General features: G+C 47.0%; 1 protein-coding gene across 1 annotated transcript in view; it reads right to left on the minus strand.

The window, feature by feature from the left end:
• The window catches only part of Efcab8 (EF-hand calcium binding domain 8), an 80664-nt gene extending 67339 nt beyond the window's left edge, over positions 1-13325 (minus strand). The window contains exons 1-4 of the mRNA XM_035446657.1: positions 11799-13325; positions 8763-8928; positions 4878-4996; positions 3320-3423 (exon numbers count right to left, since the gene is read on the minus strand). Of these exons, the coding sequence (XP_035302548.1) occupies positions 3320-3423; positions 4878-4996; positions 8763-8928; positions 11799-12068 (659 nt within the window). The 5' untranslated portion in view covers positions 12069-13325. The remainder of the gene's footprint in view (positions 1-3319; positions 3424-4877; positions 4997-8762; positions 8929-11798) is intronic.

The following is a 13325-nucleotide window of genomic DNA, read 5'->3' on the forward strand; positions in this document are numbered from 1 at the left end:
ATACACACACACACACACACACACACACACACACACACACACACACCAAGAAACTGTAGGCAGCTCCAGGAGACAAGGGACTCTGCCCCTTCTCCAAATGGACTTCAACTGGATCAACAAGGCCACAAGAAAATGAACCCCAATAGAGGTTCAGTGGTAGACTGTTTGCCTAGTGTGTGTGAGGCCTTGGGTTCCATCCAGAAAAATAACCAACTACAATACAGTATGAGATAGACTCTAAAGCTGATTTCTAGAGCTGGCCAGCGGGTTCTTCACTTTGTAATGGGAGAGCAGAGATGGAGAGTGGAGATCTTCAGAGCTTCTTTCACAGGAGAAACAGCCCACATATGGCAAGCAGGGTATAGCTTGTGACAGAAACTTGAGAAATGACACTTTCTAACCATTATTATCATGCTCTGGGGCAAAGAGGAGAGCCAAACAAGGCAAGAGTAGATCAAGGGGTAACAAGGAGTTGGGCCCTGTGCACCCAACTCCCCATGGGCAGGATACTGAACACAGCAAACAGTTCCTGGGAAGGCCTGGCTTTGCAGGCTGTTAACCCACAGCCTTCCCAGCAAGCCTCCATGCTACCTGCCAGTGGCTGCTTTTCTGCCCCAGTGCCAATAAAACCATTTCTCTGGCTATTAAGGCTCACACTCCCCCATGTCATCTGCCCATCTTGGATCATGATAGCTTGGGGCAGGTCACATCAATTACAGGGAGTTGCATCCCACACAGTCCCAGCAGAGCTAGAACTTAAAGCCAGTGCTTTCATCCCTCCTCCAGAGCCTTTTCCAGTTATGAGCTGACCTGAGGCTTAGAGGCAATCTACATGCAATTCCACAGTGGAACAGGGACATGAGTGTCTAGCTGTAGGTCTCCTTGTCTCCTGCCATCAGCTTAATTCTCTGTACTGAAGGTGACCAATATTCCCAAATGTCTCTCTCTCTATCACTTCAACTCTGCCCTTTCTATCAGGGCAGAGACTTGGGGAATAGAGATGTGAGACCTGACGCTAACACAGCCCTGGGAATAGCGTCATTGGGAGATCTGTTTCCTCTCAGCATGCTGACTGTGCCTCTCCCTTTCTGGATAGTGAGAGGATCAAAGAGGGTGGTGTGCTGGGTGTGTGCTGAACCCAGACTCAGTAAAGTGAGCTGAGTTTTAAGAGTCACCCTCTCATAAAATTAACTAAACATTGCTTGGCCATTATGGCTACTTTCCCCATCAGATCAGAGATCCCTCTGGGTCTGTAAGCTGTAGAAATAAATGAAAGCAAATAAGGAAAAAGCTTCCTAAGAATTTTGTGTCACAGATTTTAAACATTCTTGAGATCTGAAGAAACAGAAAGACCAGTGAAGAAGAAGCTACATCAAGCCAAATGTTCATGTCAAAATTACAGTTATAAAATATCTCATCATTCATATTTAATTGGCTACTCCTCAATTAACTCCCCACCATATTTCTCTTTACAAGCTACTCTTCTATGATCTCCATTAAACTACCCTCTCCACTGAAGCTTCAGGCTGCCCAAGGCAGAGACAACCTCTACAGCTTGCTCTTCCACAGCCTGCACTGGGTGTGGCTCTATAAGGCAGGCCCACAGCCTGCTCTCACCAGACCACAAATGTAGCTCACCAAACTGTGCACCACAGAAACCAGCACCCTGGCCACACAGCCCAGGCTGCTGATGCTCCAACCCAGGGTGGTTCTAGGAAAGGAGAAAGGGCCCCAGGCAGCCCAGCTCAACAGCCCTGGAGGCAGAGGGGCATTCACTAAGCCAGTGGTTCTCAACCTGTGGGTCGTGAGTTCTTCAGCAGTCAAATGGTCCTTTTACAGGGTCACATATCAAATGTCCTGAATATCAGATATTTACATTACGATTCAAAGAAGTAGCAACAAAAGTAACAACAAAATTAATTTTATGGTTGAGGGTCACCAGAGCATGAGGAATTGTATCAAAAGGGTCACAGCATTAGGAAGGTTGAGAACCAATGCAAGCCAACAAACTGCCCCTTGTCCTTAGGGTGTTAGAGGAAAGAACATCACTGGGGAGACAGGGTCACAGCACAGAAAGGAAGAGGTTGATGAAATTTGAGACATGCCATTCCAAAGCATGATATTTGGACATTGAATATATTCAGCTGAAGGTGTTTGAGAAGCAGTTTGTTGCCATCATAAGATCCCAGGTGGGGGCAACCTTATTATCTTTTTTTTTTCTTTTATTTTCTGAAACAGGGTGTCCTGTATACTAGGCTGGTCTCCAACTCATTGTATAGCTGAAGGGAACCCTGAACTTATGATCCTGCTTCAAGCACCTGAGTGCTGGGATTACAGGTGTGTACCACCACTCATAGCTACAACCTTCCTTCTGAAAAGCCAAGGATAGATACAAAGAAGTCTAGGAATGGGCAGGCTGGCTAAGTCTCCTCCAGTTATTACACCAACTCCTCCCTACTTTGCCCTAATTTCCCCAAGTCACTGGGGATTTAAATCATTTGAAAGAGTGCTTGGCTAGCATGCAGGAAGCCCTGGATTTGATCCCCAGTACTGCATAAAACTAGCTGTATGCCTGTAACCCAAGCACTCAGGAAGCAGAAGGTGGTAGGATCAAAAGTTCGAGTGAGTTGGAGGCCAGACTAGAATACATGAGGTCCATCTCAAACATCAAATCAGCCATTTCCCCACAACTTTTCACTCTTCCTAAAACCTACCACACAGACACTTGGGACTTATAGCTTATAGCACTTTCACTTCTCTAGGAAGGTTCCCATGAAAATGTAAAACATATGAAGTAAGTATGTATGATCTTCTCTTGTAGGTCATCTGCTACAGAAGCCCTCCAAGGCCAAGCTCCAGGGGACACCATGCAAGCAAGTAGCAGGGCAGACAGAGCCACTATGAGGGTCAGCAAGGCCTCACAAGGTCTCCACAGCTTGGCCAGCTTCCTCCCTGTCACCTCACAGGAGACTCCTAGCTGCACATGTGTGAGCCATCTGTGTCTCTAAGGATGACACCACAAGACTTGCTCAGCACTGGCCATACAGAGAAATAAGAGAAACTTCAGCGTGCAGAAAAGGGGGGGGGGGAGAACTTAGAGTTAACTGCCCCATCGCTTTCCGCCTGTTAGCCTGAGCAGGCCATCAGGCTGGCCTCGCTGAGCCTTGGCTTCCTCGTCTGTGAAAAGGGGACAAGCCACCTACCTTTGTCATCACGACCACCTACAGGTTGTGAGGGACAAGAGCCATCCACCACCTTGGTTGGGCCAGCAGAGTGACTCATGGACTGAGGACCTCAGCTGCAGGGAAGAGGCTCTTACATGGGAATGATGGTCATGGGAAGGTGAAAGCGCAGGCGGTACTGGCTCTTCCTCATCTCCTCCTTGCCCTGGAACTCACGCATCATATAGTCCACGTACTTTTGCTGTCTCAGAAAGACAAAGCAAGGGAAAGAAGGTATTGGCAGTGGTCTTAATGTCTGCCTTTGGGGACCCAAGCCTGCGTCTTTCCTCATCTCCCTACAGCCCCCTCCGAGTGCCTCTGAAGGCCGTCCTCGGAGTACTCACCAGGAAAGTAGCCAAGCCACAGGCCTGCGCTTGAATCTCAAATGTGGCAAGAATGATATATAACACAAAGCCCCTCGGCCAGAGCCACACCACCTGGCTGCCCATGGAAAGCTTCAGGTTACCTCTGCTTCACTCGGAGGATAATCCAATTGAGATACCATATCTGATTGGTCCAAGCCCACGATCAAGTTAGCAGTGGGGAGACCCACAGCTATGGGGGTACTCCTACCCTGCAAATATCTGCAACTCTGGGCTCCAGTGACCGGCCTCACTGAAACATGGCCAAGGCCCAAACATATGAAGCTAATAAGAAACAGGAACCAGTGATGGTGACACGTTAGTTCCAGCTACTCGGCAGGCTGACCAAGAAGGATAACCTGAGTCCAAGAGTTCAAGACCAACATGGACAACAGAGCACCCATCTCAATGAGAAAGGGGTGGGGGCAGAGAGAAGAGATAGAGGAAGGGGAGCCGAGGATGAACTAACTCAGTGGTAAAATGTTTGCATAGCATGCACAAGACCCTGAGTCCAACCCCTAGCACCACAAAAAAAGAAAAGAGATGGCAAGAATCATGTAGACAGGGAATGCTGGGAACATTACACCCAAACCATGAGGAGGTATTCATCTGAGGCAGTTACCCCACAGACCTCTGAGGCACATTCCTCAGGTTTGAACACAGGCTCTGCTGGTACAGCTCTGTAACTCTGAAACCAAGCTCCTAATGGTTCTGAGCCTCAAGTTTCCCAGCCTCTATTCTTCCATATCCTGTGGGACTTCAGCAGAGGAATACACCAAGTGCTGAGCATGGCGCCTCATCATCTTTACATCAGTCTCTCTGATCCCCGTCGAAGCTCTGCATGTTTCTGTAGCCTTAATGCCATGTGTGCTATTCAATGTTATGAGTTCCTTCAATTCAATAATATCACTACACTACGAAGACCTGATTCAACAGCCATGGGCTCGCCTGCCCCTGAGTGATAAGAAAGGGCCATAAAACCATCATGATACCAACGAAGATCCCCTACACCAGGAGGGAATGGCTCTGAAGTACAAGCAAACTAGCTGTACCTCAGGAGTGAATGCTTGATGGGAAGGTCTCAGTGTGGGAGCCAATGAGCCTATCTCACAGAGGTCTCAAGGGAGCCTCCTCACAGACACCAAACTTCCCTCCACTTAGCAAGTGTCCCAACTGGTACCAGAGTCCATTTTGACTTTCTGATTCTTGATGCCTTCCATCTTCAAGCCTCTGCTTGCTCCACTGACCTTCTAGCCTTTCCCAACTTTCTGTGGCAGCAGGGCACCCTCCTTACCCAGGTGACATAGCCATTGCAGTTTGAGTCCACCTTCAAGAACAGCACCTCCAGCTTCTCCTCCGACATGCTGCTTAGCACCTTCTTCATGACCCTGATGAAACCTTCCTTGTCCAGGGCTTCAAGAGAGAAAAACACCACTGCTTCATCACAAGTCGCTTGGCCCTCACAGGCCACAGGCTGCAGGTACCCCACTCCAGACACCCTCTCTGCTACCCGTCTGTGATTGTCAGTTGGACCCCCCTCAAAGGAGGCAGATGGGAGAACTCCAGCCAGAGGTGTGGTGCCTTAGGAGGCAGCCCCTCCCCCACCCTTCACATCAGTCATGAGCTTGGTCCTGTTTACTCTTCCCTCAAGGCCCCAGCATCCACCTTAGCACAGGCCAGCTGGTCCCTGATGCTTCTGTGATCACCCAGTTATCTTTCCCATCTCATTGGCCCACATGCAAGTCATTCCTCATGAACTCCTGTCACTGTGCTGACCCCATAGCAGGAGGGAGGGTGGACAGAGGTCTCAAAAGACCAGGCCCCACTTCTGATCAAGGGATACAGCATAGCAACAACTCTCCACAGACCAGAGGCAGGTGATGAGCAGCAACCTCCGCATGGGGAGAGAGAAAAGTATAAACAGCCACACGGAGAGAGAGACACAGCAGTTTCACGTTGTGGATCCGAACCCAGGGCCTCACACATGCTGGCAGGTACTCTACTATTGAGCTGCTCCACAGTATGGTAAATACATCTTTTTAAAGCACTTTATGAAAATAAATAAAAACTTTTAGTCAGGTATGATGGTATATGCCTATAATTCTAGCATGTGGGGGGCAGAGACAGAAAGTTCAGAGTTCAAGGCCAGCCTGGGCTACACGTCATTCAGAAAGACATAATAATAACAGCATGCTTTGCCTAGCTGGGGAGATGGAGGAAGACAAGGCCATCATAAAATACTTCCTCCCTGAGCTGGGTTCAAGTTTGAAAAGGTGTCAGTTGGCCCTAATTTTTTTAATATAATTATTGCCTTTAAAAATCACTTCTAAAACCCTTTCAAATACTGGAACCCTTACCACAGCCTGAAGGCCATGCAGTATCTTGGTCCGTTCAGAAAGAATCATCTTCCCCCATGTCCTCCATACTCTCTGTTCCAGCCATAGGACCACCCCCCCACCCCAACCCCCGCTGCCCATGCCCACCATAGGGCCTTCCACAGCCTGGAAGGCCCTCCCTGAAGTTTAGCTCATCTTTCTACAAGGATGCCTTTCTTCCTAAGAACCATCTGAAGAGGCTGCCAACCCCGTTGCCTGACATTCTTAGTTGTCTGACACAGGCACTGTCTCCCACTCCACCATGACCTCTAGAAGTACACAAAAGCCCTTCTGTCACTTGGTTCTGGGCACTCCACAAACACTAGTCCCTGAGTGTTTCTGTGGGCACCAAGAAATGACAGCTCTGCATTCTATGAATGATGGCCACATAGGGGGACTTAAGGAAACTGAGGCTGCCTGTCCAAAGTCACACAACCAGTAGGTTGGCAGTGACAGACAGAAACTTCAACATCTGGCCACAGATGCTCATGGTCTTCACACCACCCTGCTCTATTCATAAACAGGAGCCCAGTGCTGCTACAGCCATTGTCCCCATCAGACTAGACTGATGGTGAGATGAGAGCCTGAGTAACATGTGCTTGTTTGGAGAGATGCCCGTCTCAAGTATGTAAAGCTGGGGCCAAGAGACTTACATGTTGTAAGTAGTGCTCCATGCCCCTTCCATGCCCAGATGGTGACAATGACAGTTTATGAGCACTGCAGGAAGATAGGTAAAGGAAAACTGCCTCTGCACTTGCAAATCCTCAGGAGAAGGGAAGGAGGTCTCTTCAGAGCCATGGGCCTCCCATGATGCAAGAACTCCCTGGCTTGGAGGACACATGGTAAACAGGAAGGCACCAACATGACCTTGCTCATCCAGCCACCAGGGCTAGTGTCCAGGAGCCTAGGAAATGGAATGGCACCCATGTTCTTAACAGCCTTGTGGAAGGTGTCTAAAGAGAAAAAGCAGCCTGATTTCCTAACCTTCCATCAATATGGAGGGAATTTTCCTTCCTCAAACTAACACCATGGCCAGATGTTTAAAAATAAAAAGCTCAGGCTGGAAAGCCAGTTCAGTGGTGAAACACTTGCAAGTAGGAGGACAGGAGTTCAATCCCAGGAACCTACATGTAAAGCCAGACATGGCAGCACATGCCTGTTACCCCAGTCCTAGGCAGGGCAAAGCCTGCTGGATCCTGGTGGCTTGCAGTCCACCAGCCTGGACAAAACAACAAGCCTCGGATCTGGTGAAGAGACCCTGTCTCAAATAAGGTGAAAGGCAATAGAAGATATCCTGATGTCAACTTCCAACCTCCACAAGGGCACACACACTCTGTCTGTCTCTGTCTGTGCCTCTCTCTCTCTCTCTCTCTCTCTCTCTCTCTCTCTCTCTCTCTCTCTCTCTCTCTCTCTCTCCAGTGTGGCTGTGAAACTCAAATGAACAGGAAAGTAGGTAGGCCAGGCGCTAGCACCCATGGTCAACTCTGAAGATGCCTTTACTCCTATTTGACTTTCAGGAGTACCATTGCAAAGGGCAAAAATCAAGCTGCCAGAAGGAGAAAGGTCTGGTATGCAGAGGGTGTCCCCAGGACATCATTTATAGCCCACGGAATGCAAATAAGCAAAGTGGAGGGATGGCTCCAGTCACGGAAGAATGCTTGGACCCATTAGTAAGGCTTGCCTAGGAGGCTCCAGGGCACCATGCTGTCCTTCAGATATTAAAATGATGTGAAAAAGAAGGGTCTGTAATAATGTACACAATCCCCAGCTTAGGGCTTTTCCACTTTATAGAGGTGTAAATGCAAACCCATTTAATTGCTGTTTCATGCTTTCATGAGATATCTCACACTTTATTTAAAAATGTGCATTGTGTTAGGTGATTTTACCCAACCTGAGGCTAAGTGAGTGTTCTGAACACATCTGGGTAAGGGAGGCTAAGCTAGAGTTTGGTCAGTTGGTGTGAAATGCTTCCTCAGCTCAGAATATTTTCTACTTCAAATTAGTATCTGAAGATTAAAGATTAAAAATATTTACAGAGGCCCTCAGGATTGGTGGGCCCTGATGTTCATACCCTCCAGTGGTCCCCTCCTACTTAGTGTGAGGCCTTTGACTTGCTTTTAGACAACAGGGTATCACATCATTGCTTACAGCCCTGTGACCATAAGATTGTGACACCTGTGAATGTTGCTCTACCTTTGGCTCAAGCCTTGCCAGCTGCCATGTTGGTGAATCTTACACAGCCAGGCACTGTAGGGTAACTTCTGGGAGCTGAGGGCAACCTTCTGGCAACAGTCAGAAAGAAATGAAAGGCCTCCATACCACAGTCACAAGGATCTGAATTCTGGAACAATGTATATGAGCTTAACGTAAGTCCTTCCTGAGTCTAGCCCCAGATGACACCATGGCCCAGCTGACTACAGAACTGCAGCTTTTTGGGGTCCTGAGCAGGAAGGCAGCTCAGCCTTGTCCTCACTCCAGACCCATGGAAACTATAACATCATGAGCACAAGTTGGGTTAAGCCACAAGTTGGGGCAGCTGTCATACAGCAATTGATAACAAACCACAGACTGAAAATGCTTAGAAGGGAACATACCAAAATGCAGCAGGGTAGACTTGGGTATCTGGGATAGCAGGATTTTAAAAACATCTTGGATTCCAAATAGCTTTCAATATTCTTGTACCACTTACCTAGATTTAAACAGGACACCAGACATAAAAGTGCTGGCCAGGTGTGAGCCCTCCACACCCCAGATACCAGGCCCAGGGCAGGAGTCACAAAGCCCATCCTGTAGTATGGCTGTACCTCCATGCTCATCTGTCTCCGCCTCAAAAACCTTCTGTAGGTCGGCCAGGTGCATTTCATTAAACTTCTGAGTCCTGTTGTTGGCATCGTTTTTCTGGCTAACAGTGCTTGTCACGGCCAGGGAATCAGAAGTCTTCTTGTCACGGGATCCACGTGGAGAGGCCAGCTGGGACAAATAATGACCGCAAGAACTAGGCACTAAGACAGTTCCCTGAGCCAAATGTTTGTTGGCACATCTTATTTACAAGGTAAATCTCTGTGACTGTTGCTCACTGATGGAAGAAGTAGGGTTTCCTTACTCTTTCTTACATATTTTAATCCTACAAAGATGAAGAAGGGTCTAGAGGCTTTCTTGTGATAGTAAAGGTAACCATTTTTCTCTTATGGATGCCATGTTTGGGTCAGCAAGGTTAGAGGACACAGGCTCCTCTTTTTGTTTTGTTTGTTTTGTTTATTATAGAGGGTCTCACCATGTAGCCTAAGCTGGCTTTGACATCCTCATGCCTCAACCTCCCAAGTGCTAGGATTACAGGAGTCTGTCACCCCTCCTAGCTTAGAACGCTCTAAGGGACTTCAGCTCTACCAAAGGGGCAAACATGCTTGGGCTCCTATGAATATCCACAAATTCCCTCATGATTACACACTCTTACTGAGCACCAGGCACTGTGGATCCAAGCAACGAGGGACAAAGCAGAGAATCCCGCCTTCACAAATCAGATGGAGTTGACACTCTTACCATCCACCTAAGACCCCTTGGGAACACCAGCACTGTCTCAGCCCTTCCCTCTCCTCCCTGTGCCTTCTCACTGCTCCCCTTGATCATTCTTCTTGATATCTGTCTCCCAGTCCCTGTCCCACCCCAAACTCTGGCTTATGGCAGGCACAAGCACAATGACCTTCTCCCCAAGACCAGGGTCTGCCCTTCCTTTCCAGTCCATCTCTCAACATTGATACCAGTCGTCTTCCTAGGAGGCAAATATGGTCATGACTTTACCCAGCTAAGACACACTCCATGGCCGCTCCCGCTACTTCCGATTCCTAAGCATAGCATTCAGAGCCTATCACAGTCTAGCTTTCCCAAGGCACACACCATGTCCCAGGCACACCGACTGCAACCCACCACTCCAACACAGCATGCACTCCACCTCTCAGCTTGTATGCTATCCTCAGCACTGCCCACCTACCCCACAGCTAAACCCCACTCTACCAGCGTTTTCTCCAAGGAGTTTTTTCTTAACATTGGGTTGAGAGCCATCACTGCCACCCCTAATATCCCCAAGCTCTCGTCATTTCTACCACTCTAGGGCATCTCCATCTGTGGACAGCAAGCATGAGAGGAAGCACATGGTTGCAGAGATCTGAGCTCTGAGTCAGAATTACAGCTAGCTCTCCTACTTACAAGCTATTTTATCTTGGGCAGTTTTCATCACCTCTCTGAGCCACTGATTTCTTCACCTGAGAAATAGAAATCCACGGCATGCAGAGTTCTGAAGACCTAAATGGCACATGAAGCCCCAGGAAAATGGCTTTACAATAAATAATGATAGTTGTTGTGACATATCTCAGAATGAGACTCAAGAAGATGAGGATGTATCCAGTTAACTTAATCATAATTTTCATTATCTCTGTGTTTCCCCATAACTTTCATTTTCTCTGTATTTCCCATCCCATGCACTGAACAGATAATGTGACATATATCTAGCTTGATGATAACTTATATAATAAACTCACTATTATCACAACTTTGCTGAACATAATTAAGTATAGGCCATATACAGACAGTGAATTGATATCCTCATGTGTGTAGTATTTGGCCCATGCTGTGCTGTCAAAGAAGAAGCCAAGCTAAATGTGTGACTATGAAAGCACACATCTGCAATCCCAGCCAGCACTTGGGATGCTGAGGCAGGACTACCACAAATATGAGGCCAGCCTGGGCTTCATAATGAAACCCTGTCTCAAAAACTAATAAGTAAATAAAGATTCTAAAAAATAGAGCTGGGCCCACAGCCATCCTTCCCTAGAAAGGGCAGGATAAACACACACACATCTCCCCTTTATAGATGATACTGACCCCTCATCACTGTAAGTTCAGGGGATTTGTTGCCCTTCAGCCAAATCACAGTGTTATCCAATGCAGAGATTAGTAGCCATCTTTCCAAATAAAATTGTCATCTAACTGTGCCAGCCTACAGCTATGCCTGTCGCCATAGAGTTGGGGGTTTCTAAGTTTCCAATGCTGCCTCTCTGGGACTACTTGTAGAGTGACCCTGTCCACAGAGACTCAGACTATTCTTCCAAAGTTTTACTCTTCTTTACATGTATGTTGTGTGTGTCATTGTGTGGGTGTGTGCGCAAGAGTATAGATCAGATCCCCAGGGGCTAGTTACAGGTGGTTATGAGCCACTCAATCTGGGTGATAGGACCCAAACTCAGTTCTCTGGAAAAACAGTAAGCACTCTTTTTATCATTACTAATACCAAATATTTTTATTCTATGTGTTTCTCATAGCATGTATCTTGATCCCATTCATACACCATCCCTTCAAATCTACCCCCTCCCAGGAATAAAAATTCAAGAGAAAAAAATGAAGAAAATAAATAATAAAAAAAATAGAGCTGGGCATGGTTGTGTGTGCCTTTAATCCAGGCACTCTGAAGGCAGAGGCAAGCAGATCTTTGTGAATTTGAGGCCAGCCTGGTCTACATAGTGAGTTCTAGGCCAGCCAGAGATACACAGTGAGACACTATCTCAAAAACAAAACAAAATATTAGGGCTGGGGATATAGGTCAGTGTTACACTTGCCTAACTTACTTGAGGTCCTGGGCTCGGTCCTCAGTGTGGGGCATGGGGAGGAGAGGAAAAGAGGGAAGAGGAGCCTGCTTATTAGGCTCACCTAATTTACTACTTGGTCCTATAAATAATCTTAAGTTTGCAGGCCTGGTACAGAAGCTAGTGGACTTGTATGCTGACAAGTGACACTTTGTGTGGCTCCCAAATGCCCTCTCCCTTTGTTCACTCTTATTGCTCTCTTACCGGATAAGGCTGAGGGTTCTCTTTTAACTTCTCAGAAGACATTATTAATCTTGACCTAGAATGAGTAATCACAGTTGCTTTAAAACAAGTCTGCAGAACTGACCTAGCCCAGCCCAGTGGAAAGGGGTCAAAGGAGATGATGGCTGTCCCTTGTCCACAGACACTCCTAGTAAGTATTCCATGAGCATCCCCTTTCCCAGGGAGACCTTCTCTAAGTTTACAATGGTGCCTTCCTAAATTGATGGAAAGGGGCTGACCCACTGAAGCCATAAAGTTTCTCAGGTTACTTTACTTCTAGCAATTTGGAGGGGCTCAGCCAATCACATGCTGGTCCCAACAACCATTCACCTGAGGAGGACATCCAGAGGTAGACACACATCTAAAGTCAAAGACATGACCTTCCTCTACGCACACCCTCCAGGGCCCTTGGGGACAAGACCTTCTCCAATGAGATCAGGGGAGAGCACATGGAAGGGCTCACTCTTCCATGTCAAGGTCATGTTTCTAATGAAAGATCAGTGCTATGCGAAGATATTGGGGCACAAGACCAGAAGGGTCCCCAGCCCTGATGAGAGTTGAGGGGCATTCTTAGCAGAATAGCCAGCTAGGAAAGAGAAGAGACTACTGTACCCAAGTGACTGACCAAATAAGCCACATGGCTGGACCATAGGGTCCTGGGAGGCATCAGGGAGAGAGAGAAAAGTGAAAAGAAAATAGTGAGAAGAAAACCAAGGAGAATGCAAGATCATAAGTATCTGGCTTAGGAGACTCAATTCCCAGGATGAAGGGCAGTGAAGAAGGTTCTCAGCACAAGAGGGAAGGCCATGGGGAGGAAAACTGAAGACTAGCAAGAAGGTCCTCTCCAGTGGTGTCTCTACAGCCCACAAAGAAGGACCAGGGGAAGGGCTAGAAGCCAAGAACCAGAGTAACTAAGGGGAATAGCAGAAGCTTCTCAAGAAAAAGGAGCCGGAAGGAAAGGAAGCATGAAGCTACTCATGATAACCACTCACCTAGAAATAAACTCAGATATCTGGAAATTGGGGGACTGATAAGCTTAGAGCATAGATACATTTAGAGAACAGAAAAGAAAAACACAAAGGCAACTAATATGTAGTGGGGAAAACAAACACTGAAAACGGCAGCAAAAAAAAATAACCTGCAAAAGTATATTTATTTGTAAGTGCATTTCTATTAAATATATAAACGTATATTTTGGTGCATACATAAAAAAAATGCCTAGTAGGGCTGGAGAGATGACTCATCAGTTAAAAGCATTAACTGTTCCTACAGAGAACCCAGGGTCAATTCCTAGCACCCAACATGGCAACTCACAACTGTCTACAACGACAGTTCTAAAGAATCTAATGCTGTCTGCCCTCCTTGGACACTGCACACACGTGGTGCACAGACATACATACAGATAAAACAATCATACACATAAAATAAAAATAAAATTTTAAAAAATTAAAAAGGCCTAAGAAAATGTGCCTTTAATGTCAGTTATCTGTGGCAGATGAGATAGTGGGA

The sequence above is a fragment of the Cricetulus griseus genome, chromosome 6, assembly GCF_003668045.3.
Source record: "Cricetulus griseus strain 17A/GY chromosome 6, alternate assembly CriGri-PICRH-1.0, whole genome shotgun sequence".
In the NCBI taxonomy this organism is placed as follows: Eukaryota; Metazoa; Chordata; class Mammalia; order Rodentia; family Cricetidae; genus Cricetulus; species Cricetulus griseus.